The sequence below is a fragment of the Anneissia japonica genome, unplaced genomic scaffold (assembly GCF_011630105.1).
Source record: "Anneissia japonica isolate Jap-2015-1 unplaced genomic scaffold, ASM1163010v1 scaffold652_len952628_cov199, whole genome shotgun sequence".
NCBI classification, from domain to species: Eukaryota; Metazoa; Echinodermata; class Crinoidea; order Comatulida; family Comatulidae; genus Anneissia; species Anneissia japonica.
In genome coordinates this window covers 590,273-601,465 of record NW_022757608.1, presented here as the reverse complement: position 1 = coordinate 601,465, position 11,193 = coordinate 590,273, and the positions used below count along the sequence as shown (strand labels likewise).

General features: G+C 32.4%; 1 protein-coding gene across 2 annotated transcripts in view; it reads left to right on the top strand.

Moving 5' to 3' along the window:
• Positions 1-11,193, top strand: part of LOC117124831 (protein O-mannosyl-transferase TMTC4-like) — a 17,446-nt gene that overhangs the window by 4,530 nt on the left and 1,723 nt on the right. The window contains exons 1-3 of one of the 2 annotated variants that reach the window (XM_033271164.1): positions 1,361-1,823; positions 3,672-3,882; positions 7,643-7,730. In XM_033271164.1, the coding sequence (XP_033127055.1) occupies positions 1,402-1,823; positions 3,672-3,882; positions 7,643-7,730 (721 nt within the window). In that variant the 5' untranslated portion in view covers positions 1,361-1,401. Of the gene's footprint in view, positions 1-1,360; positions 1,824-3,671; positions 3,883-7,642; positions 7,731-11,193 lie in introns of those variants that run through there. The other variant, XM_033271162.1, reaches the window with a different exon arrangement.

Genomic DNA, 11,193 nt, shown 5'->3' with positions numbered 1-11,193 from the left:
ATATATATATATATATATATATATATATATATATATATATATAAGTATATAAAGTGAATGCATAGAAAACTTGACTGGCGCAAATCTACGGCTCACCCTGATTATCGCATTTATGGGTTCCTTAGGGGCAGGTACATGGCGGTGGCGAATCCCCTTTTAAAACGCTCACACGATCTGAAGGACTTAAGCAGATATTACACTATTTAAGGCATTTCTATTAAAAAGAAATATATAAATCAACAAATCAAGGTATTTCACACCATACTCCAACATTCTTTCATTGCAAACTCAATTCACTAATGCATAATGATAATTTCTAAAAATGTGTCAACCTACCATGTGTAATCAGAACATTATTTGCTATAGCATTTCATCTGAACATTATTTGCTATAGCATTTCATTATAATTGTAATGTAATGTAGTTTTGATTTATATGGCGCTTTATACAGAAGTCTCAATGCGCTTGTGGTGTGAACTAGCTCGTACAGTAACTTGATTCACCCCTAAGGGTCTCTTCATGTCTGAGCTACCTGGTAAGCCGGTACCAGCTACTCTCGTCTGTCCACAACAGGGGTGTATGGACCAGTACACTGGGATAACCCCCTACTCATCACAAAAGATGTATTGGGTTCTTTTTAAGTGCACACAAGCCAAATTGTGTACACTGCAGTGGCAGATTCAAGGGAGACCCAGCCGATCCAGTTCCCCCCATCCCCCTAAATTTTTCAAAGTTTAGAAGAAAAAAAAATTCTACTCGAGTTTTGAGCCTAAGAGTGCCATTTCCAGCCATCTAGAAACATTTTCTTACCTCATACCCCAACCACGGTGGGGCTGAGGTAGTATAGATCCTCTGTCTCTGAAAGTCCCTCTCTTGGGCCCCTTCTATTTTAAAATTCTGGATCTGCCACTGCACTGGGCCTACAGATCTTGCTTATTAGGGCCCCCAATAACAGTCACTGCCAAGGCACTACAAACTCTGTGACATCATTGATTGTATTAACATTAAAGGAATCTTGAATCATTGTATCTTAAAATTAATAGTGCGAGTTGAAACTCACAGTACATTATCTGTGGCTGCAGTTGCTTTAGGCCTTTTTAAATTTTTATCTCTCACCCTGTGACCACCTCCACCACCACCTACGCGCTTGACATGATTAGCAGAATTAAGTATAATATCTGCTCATAAAAAACCAGGGAGGAAATGATTATGCATATGCCTCCCATGTCTATCAATACTTAACCGTACTCAGGCACCAAACCATTTAGACACGCAACAGCATCCATTGACAATTTCGCTTCAGTTACTAACTTGAAAATAAATACCGTTAATTTGGGATTTTCAATTATTTTTTCAGGTTTAATTTGCATCAGGATGTAAAGTCTTTATAATTCGATGAGCGATGCTCAACCGTAACAACAACAATTATACGCAACGGCGCTTTCACACTAAACCATTTTACAATGGTCGTCATTCCTCCAGTAATCACACACACCTAGGGGACAAATGCACGATTGACCAATTCAATAACCATGTGATCAACTCGTCGGTTGTAAATGATCCCAAATGGGATTCAAATTTACCGCTACCAAATCTTACATTCCGTGCGGCTGTTATAGTGGTTATAATATTCGCATTCATCTGTTATGCGAATAGCATTCCAGGAACTTTTGTTTTTGATGATTTGGAAGCGGTTGTGAACAATAAAGATGTGTTACCAGGGTCATCATGGTCAAATGTCTTTCAGAATGACTTCTGGGGCAAGAAATTGTACAAGAAAGAAAGCCACAAATCATACCGCCCTCTACCTGTCCTGACATTCCGGTGAGTGATTAATATTTAATATTTCTTTGCATATAAAACTTTCTTTGCACATTGACTTTGCTTCGTGTGAATCAATCTTCACTCTTTGTGAGCTGGTTGTCGGGGGAGGATTGAAGGGATCATTATTAAAAATGATCCGTTGCGTGAACTTCATCGCATTGTGATGTTTCATGGAATTGCTTCAGCCAAGGAATATCGCTAAGGTGTGTGCCCGGCCTAATAATTATGTTTAATTTCTATATATTATTGAAGTGCCTAACCCTAAATAATTAAATGACATGATAGTAACTTTGATAAGGAGAAACACCTCCACTTGTGAAATGATGATAATAATTGTTGAGAAAAATGTATTTCCCCATCAAGCCCTTAACCTAAACTTTCTGATTACTGTTTGGATACTCTATGAGGCCCTTGAATTTTTTCATTTCCATACAGTAATTTAAATATTCATTGTGTATTATGCAATACCAATGAGAAAAAGAAAAAGAAAAAAAACATGTCTAATGGGAACATGCGCCTGGTGATGGATGGTGACCCCGAAGAGTATTTGCGTCTTATTTTGCCTATCTTCCCATCCATGTCAGTTCTGTCATAAAATAAATATACTTAAAAATAAATAAATAAAGAATTATAATAAAATTAATTAATTAATTCAAAAATAATAATGCAGAAAAATTGCTACATGTACACTCTGCAGGTGGAAAACAGCGCCACAAGCAGCTTGGACTAAGAGATGGATACGTGCGCCTAATAAGATGACATTATTATTATTTATTAAATCCAAGGGTGCCTTATAGCTTTGGTAATATCCATACAGAAATCAGAAGGTATTGAGTTCAAATCTTGATGAGAACATACATTTTTCTCAAATATTTATTATTTATTTAAATATTTAAAATTACAACATTTTAGGATAAAGTAAAATACAACAAAAGTTCCTTCAAGAATAACCAAAATTGTATAACAATATTGAGAGATCTCCTAAGCAGAAAATAACAAACATTAGCAAATACGAACTAAATAATACAAGATCTAAACAACATTATTCCCTGTACATATGTAGTGTTACATACAAAAGAAAATAAGGTAATTTATATCATTAATATTAACTTTTATTGAAGAAGTTCCCATCGTCTACTTACTGACTACTGTAAAATTAATAAATCAATTATTTTCTTCTCTCTGAGCTTTTCCTAACTGGTGGTCTAACAAGTACTCTGCAGTAGATCTAATTTGTAATTTTGATTTATTTTTTTCAATTATAAAATAATGTTAGGAATGAAATTGTTACTAAAACTGGTATTGGCCTTGTGGTGTCAAGATTGTACACATGTTGTTTCTAGTTGAATGATCTTTATCACCGATTACAGCTGTCATTGGTAAATGGGGGTGAGATCACAGCTGTCCCTCGAAATCTAACGGGAGTGAAATCACATGTGTTATTATATTTGTGTGAGGGATTTTACAGCTGTTTTGCTAAAGTCAAAGAGTAGGGAGGGGGAATTTTGGAAGGTATCACAAGCTATATTCCAGTGGGAGATATTGTCTTAATAAGGGAAGGTGAATGACATGGTAATGAATCACAGTAGAGGTTCATTTAATGATGCCATGATGGGAAAAAATATATGATCACTATATGTAGATATAGAAAAATGCTAAACAAAAGTAGATAGCTAAAAAAATAATAAAAATACAAAAACAACATTTTCTAGTAAAGAGAGAGGGAGGAAAGATAAATTGTTAATTATTCGAAAACCAAAAACAAAATGTTTGTCTTTGCAATTGGCTTTATGGTAATTACTTACTTTAAATTAATGTTTTCAGGTTTTTTTTATCCTTGTTTTTCAGTTTCAATTATTGGCTGAGTGGTGGACTGAATCCGCTGGGGTTCCACATCACTAATGTCTTACTTCATATGCTAGTCTCTGCTATGTCTCTTCCTGTCTGTTCCATTCTGTTCGGAGGGGTGCCAGTGTTCGAATGCAACAGATGGAGTCATCCGCGAGCCAGTCTGTTGTGTTCATTATTGTTTGCGGTGCATCCTGTTCATACTGAAAGTGTAAGTGCAAAGTCAACCCCTGTGTAAATATTAGTTAAACTTTTAGTTTCAGTTTCCTTCATGTGTGGGAACATGACATGGTGCGACAGAAAAGCTTTCAAAAACATTCTACTAGGCCAAGTCATCTCCCTTATCAAATTTTAAAGCCATTTATTTAAATCTACTATAAAAATAAAGATGATTTGAATGGTTGTTGCCAAGGCCTATGAAGGGGTATATAAATGGCAGAGTACATATTGAGATTCATTTTACTTATTTATTATTAGAAAAAAAAAATGTATCCTAGTTGTTTTCAGCAGGATAGTAGTAAATAGCAAATAGTAAATTCCCTGAACATAAAAACTAATTTTTTTTTATTTGGTACTACTCGATTCATACTATATGTACTAAATTTATATTAACAAATTCTACTAAAGATATTTTTTCTACCAATGATATCTCAGTTGTGTGAATGGCATGTCCTTGTAAGAATACCAAGAATTTGTTTTTATGGTATAACTTGGTAAATAAACAGACCTCAGGAGACCTGTAAAGTTATTGAGATACAGTAGAACCTTCCTTTGGGGCATCCCTATAGGGAACACTTTTCAGCCACAAAACGAGGGAAAGTATATAACATTATGGCCAATCCCTACTCTGTGGACAACCAAAAGGGGACACTTTTTAGTCTTGAAAGTGTCCCCATAATAGAGTTCTACTGTACAGTATTTAACACTGTTGGCATATAATAACGGAGCGCAGCTATAGTCTCCGACATCGAGTGTCACTTATGTATCAACTTTTAGCAAGGCAGTTTTTTTATTTGGTCAAGAAACGTGACAAATATTGGTAGGGATAGTTTATCCCTATAAACCTAGTACATTTTCTGTTGTGTAAATCTCCTCATTTGATGGACAGCCTCCCAAATTTTCATGCAATCTCATGGCCTCCGGAATTTTGTCAACACACTTTATAAATACCGTAGGGTCAAGAAAGGAGTATTCATGATGCGACCCTGTTTTTTACCAATACTTTTTACCACTGTACACTAAGTATGAAGTACGAGTATGGACTCTTGTGTGGACTCAATAAGAAGAAGATAAATAATGTACATATACTACTAAATCCATTCCCGTATACTGATGATATACACAATATATTATTCTTTGGGGTCATCCAACTATTTCACTTGTTTTTCAAGAGAGTACAATACAAAGAATAATCCCTCTTCTGACTTCTCCAGTCCTATAAAGAGTACACATTATGGGCCTAATGATGATTGTGTTATTTAAGATCATTTGTCTTCCTAAACAAATATAAACAGTTAATTCCGTCCCCTTTAGCATATTTTGCATTCTAATACAATTTCTGGGGGTAAAAAATCAATAGTCTTAAATAATAGTAAAATGACCTAGTCGAAATTGGTTATTCAAATAATTTATCTTTATGCCATTTTCAAAATTACATAATACTGCACTCTGTTTAATATCATGGCATTGATGTTACAGTCTCAGTTGATTGTTACAGGAACAAAGGTGTTAAGACATGTTAATAATATGTATTCAAGCAATTATACATTAATGAAAATTGTCAGGGGATTTGACAGAGAATTTAATTTGATAATTTATACAAGAAAAAAAGATCAGTTTCCAGGTGAATTGCTTTTAGAGTACGATCAAACAGCAATTTATTTGCCCATAAAATTGGTGAGAATGATTTTATTGTTGTAATCTTTTCTATGAGAATATTACTCGGGAGTGATTTTAGCGCAGTTGTGTACTTTTGTAATAATGATGGCGATAGTGTGTGAATTGGCATATTGAACCACACAGCTATTAGCAATGCTCTAATAGCTTCAGAATTATTGATTGAAATTTATCAGTATTTACATTTTCATAGGTAATAGTAGTACTGTATGTTTGGTACAGTATTGCACTAACCTGTGTCACTATTTGAACAATTTGACTATTTATATTATTAACCAGTAACTACATTCTCATCATGATACATATGTTTACCATCTGGTTTGTGAAATTTTCGGTAAATTATAAAGAGCACTGGATTAATGGTTTTATATGGATATGCCTTTATAATATAAATACTTAATTATGTTCTCCCTTTTTGATTTTTTCTTCTGTGTTTTTGTTTATTCATCTTTCATAATGTTAACATGTCAACTTTGACATTAATTGTGGCAAAGACCAGCCAACCAGTCACTCTTTGCAAAAAAATGATTTTTAATTATTAATACAGGATTAAAAATGAGAGCTGTAAAATTGTAAAAGAATTATTTAAATCCGACATTTCATTAAATTACAGGAGTTTAAACATACAGCTGTTTAAAGAATGTATTTGAAAACCAGCCTTCAGAGTTTATGATTTGGGCTTTTCTCAGGCAGGGAACTAAATTTTTGTTTTAACATTGAAAATGGGGAAAATAACAACATAGTATGATGTATAGAGATATATAAAGGTTAGTTTAGTGCAATAAAATAGATTTCAATAAAAAAAATGTTGACATTGGCTATTATCTCTGAAACAGGATTTGGGACCAGTAACTGGTTTGGCTTGTCTTTGCCACAATTATAAATATACTCATATTACAAGGGACAATAAAGGGTGCCACCACAAAAAGTAATCTTGTTGTAGCCAACTTAGATTTTTCATTATTGGATTGAAATAACAATAATTAAATAATGATAATAATAATAATAATGATGATAATAATAATAATAATAATAATAATAATAATAATAATAAAATGGAAAGATAAGAAACTGACAAAAACAACTTCAAGACATATGATGATGATGATGATGGCAACAATGACGACAAAGGCAACAGTAGTGGTGGCGATGGCATTGGGCAATCACTTTGGTTTTGAATAATATCTGTTGTTTTGAGTGATGAAAAAAATTGTATGATATTTTACAAAAAAATGATGATGAAAATGAGAACTGATATTAATATATATAATGGAAAATTAGAGATGAAATGAAAATGAATAACATTAGTGGATGACACTGAGTGATGATATATAGGGGAGCAGTTGGTAGAGCTGTTATGACTCAAGCTCTCATTCGTAAAGTCGGGTGTTTTGAATCACACGCTGATACACTGTAACGCTTGTGTCCTTGGGCAGAGCAATTTATCTGCACAAGTTATTCTACAACCTTAAATGAGTACCAGGTAGAAATAATGACAAAGGTATTAATGTGAAGGTGTTCTTTAGAGGAAAATGCTGTACAGATACCAACATTTGTTTTTAAGTAATTATAATATTGACAATAATAAATTAATATTTATTATATAATGATGATGGTTGTGATTTATGATAAAGATAATGATATTAATGATAAATGATGAACATTGATTAATGATATTTTATACAGAATGGCAATAATTATAATCATTATCACATCATTATTACCAAATAATAATAATAATAATATAGTAATAATCATATTAATAATAATAAATTATTGTTATTATTATTAATATTATTATTATTATTATTATATTTAAGTAAGGTTTAACTCACAATTAAAAAATTTGAATAAAAAAAAAATATTTATCAAGTAACACAAATAATACCATACCTGTATTTTTTTTGCATAGATACGTGTTGGCGAAATTAAGGGTTTTTGTATTAAAGTGTTCATAAGTCTGTTTATGGTTGGACGTCAATAATTTATAATCATTTTAAATGAGCTGTTCAAAATTGATTAAGTATTTAACTATACATCGTTAAAATTAAAACCAATCTCATTTTGTCTTATAGGTTTCTGCAATTGTGGGTAGAGCTGATCTTCTTTGTGCTGTCTTGTTCTTCTCATCATTTCTTCTTTACGTTTCCTCCTTAAAAAAAGGTAAGACTTCAGAGCATTAAGATCAAATAAATAGCCTTTGAAAAGATTAACAAAATTCATTTATACGATCCTTTCCCGAGCCAGGAGGATTAAAGAATAAATTCTCTATCGCTTTCACACTAATCTCATTGCCCGTTTCATGTTGCATGATTTGGAGTCGTACAGTACATGATGTATTACATTGGAGTGAATATCTGTAAATGAATGTTGTGACATTTATTCAAGTGGTTGCATATCTTCTGAATTGATGTTTGTGTCATCAGTGTAGGGCTACATATTGCTTACAGTATGTGATATGTCAAAGTCTTCAAAGTATCCAAGTTTTTTAATGAATTTGAATTTAACAAAGACGTCACAGTGTAACATAACTTACCCCTTTTAAAATTTCAATTATTCTTTAAGGTATTTTATTAACAATAATTGCATTTGCAGTAAAAAATGTATTGTTACAATTTTACAGATAAAAATAATTAAAAGCATGAGAATTATATCTTAACTAATTTTGGACAGACAAAAATAGACATTACAATGAAACATAAAGCTTAACTAATTTTAAATTGATACAGAATCAATAAAACAATTTTAATTAGAAAATACATACAAATTTGAAATTAGATAAAAGGGGGAAAAAGAATTCAATGCGTTAGGTATAAATATGAAAGAATCTAAAAAGAAGACAAACAATAATACATTAAACATGAAATGCTACACATTAAAATATATAAAATGAAATTGTCAGTGATTTTGTTACATTGAGCATTTTACATTTTATCAGATATAGATAGAAATAGTGAATGTAAATGACTCCAAGTACAGTACAGAACTAATGGTCATCGATAAAATCGTTTTGAGTTATTTCAATAGTATGAAAAAACAAAAGCAAAGCTCTTTTTTCAGTTAACACTTTAGTTTGTAGTAGTATTTACAGAATGAACAATACACTTTAAAAAAAATCTTATCCCATAGAAATATATATATGAGACAAAGTGGTACATTAGTTACCGTTGGTTTTATTGCATGATGTCATTTTGATTTACCGGCGACTGACGGTGTCTGGAGACATGAGATTTGTCAACACCATTAAACTTTAAAGTTCAATAGTAATCAGCTTCATAACAAGTATGTTATAAATTTATCATTTACATCATGGTAAAGCAATTACTGCTCAAAGGAGCTATTAATGTAGCAAAAAAAAAAAGGTTTCAAATTTTAATTTTACTGCTTTACCATAGAAAATCACAGTAATGTGTCTGCATATAGGCCTATATGAAATGCTTTGAGCGTCAAACGATATGGTAAGGTTTGGCCATGGGCAACAAAACAATTGCAGTATATAAAAAAAAATAATGGAAGCTTTTGTCGAAAATGACCATCATACACTATCAGTAATTTGGTGCATAGTGTGGGATTGAAAAATTACATTGAACATCATACAATGACATTAACTATTTGGCTTATAACATGCTGTTCCATCCTCCTTTACCACAAAACCCGACTTATCCAAGAAAACTCGGGAAATCAAACCCGGGTCTCTTATCATAGCTAATTATACTCTAATTATCAGGAATGCTAGACCGCAGTACATGAAGGGCTATCGCGGCTGGAAAAGTCATTATCTCAGAGGGGTGCTGCCATAGCAATAAACAATCAATTCATACTGAGTTTACTATAAAAAGAATAAAAAATCTATTTTGTTGAAAATCATATGAAATATGTTAACATATTTGTCTTTAGCAGAAAAAACTGGCCTACCACGAGTTCAAATCGTAAAAAATGAGCCCTTTTACGAGAAATTACAAAAGTACAGGGCTATTACTGTGCCTAGCCTAGGCCGTCTTGGTATAGGCGTTGTCGTACGACGACATGAAGTTTCTGAAAAAGGCAGATGAATATATTGGTTTGAACGTGATTCACTTTGAATCCATTTATTAATAATATTTTTTATTGATGAAAATTAGTGTGTAAAAAATTTAGAAACTACTTTAAATGTACGAATCGTTTAATATATAATTGTTTACAACGGTAATTGGGAACTATTTTGCCAGCGTAATGACAGAAAAACACCAGCAGTAAATAATAAAAGAGCGCTTGGTTTGATCGTCAGATGATTCGTGTCATATGTTGTAAATTTGTAAACAGTGGTTGACAGTGCTGAGAGATGGAAAGAATTAGGTCGGCAAAAATTTGTCGACCTTAAATTCTCAGAGGTCGGCAGTCTTGGCAATTTTTTACTACCTAGGCCTATATAGTATTAACTACGATTTTTCCGAACGCTCGAACTTACATATCCATGCATGTCCATGCGCATGCCCAGAATGATCAATCAGGGATTTCCCACATGTACTTGTTAGTAGTGAAGTCACGGCTCACGATATGATTGTGATTGCATTTAAACAACATTTTAAATATGACAATAATACTGTAAAATGAAGACAAATAATAGATTTAGACAAGCATCTACGCGGTCCACGTGGCTTCAATTTGGCGATGTTGTAGGCCTTTGTTGACTAGTATCATTCCTACCTAGGCCTAGCCTACGAAACGACTAAGCGAGAAAGACAAGACGATTGTACACAAATCGTACGTACTGCATGCCTATTATAAATAGTTATTGTACAAACAAATCTGTTTTATGAACCACCAATTTCCTTGGTTTGACGACGTACATGAAATTTAGTGTCTGCTATAGCCTGTTTCAGTCAAAGTTTTGGCTTTCCAAGCAGTTTTTGAAGCCGTAGAAAAAAACTATTTAACAACACCTTGATTTTTTTTCCTAATAAATTATAACAAAAACCGGATGATATTGTTGCATTTTATTATTTCTGTTAAACATTTGTGTTTGTGAGCATGGAGTATGGTGAAAGTAGTTCCAGTTTACTGTCTGCCTGAGAATTGATTCTTTTTTATACTGTTCCCTGGTTTATCTAATTAATAATAATAATATTTATTGACATTACACTTTTACATCAGTGGCAGCACACAAGAAAGTGGTGCAGTCAAACTTAAACTAATGAACAAAGAGTAAAACAACAACTTAAAGCTAAACAAATGAAAGAACTTATGAACAAAGAGTAAAAACATCAACTTAAAGCTAAACAAATGAAAGAACTTAACGAAAGAAAATACAACTTGGATCAGAAATAAATCATAAACATCCCTCACCCTTAATCTTGTTAATTACTTAACACTTATCTGATATCCTGTGGAGCTTGTAATTAGCTCAAGGACACTAGACCCTGGTTGCAAGAGGCAAATTTTGGTAAAGGAGGATGGAACCTCATGATTTATTATACTTTTTGCAATTATTTTGCTCATTAATTTGTACACTTACTGGATTGTAGGCACTATTAAACAATTACAAACAATATCATACAATGACATTACTATTTTGCTTATAATTTATTATACTTTTTGTATCTTGTGCAATTATTTTGCTCATTAATTTGTACTTACTGGATTGTAG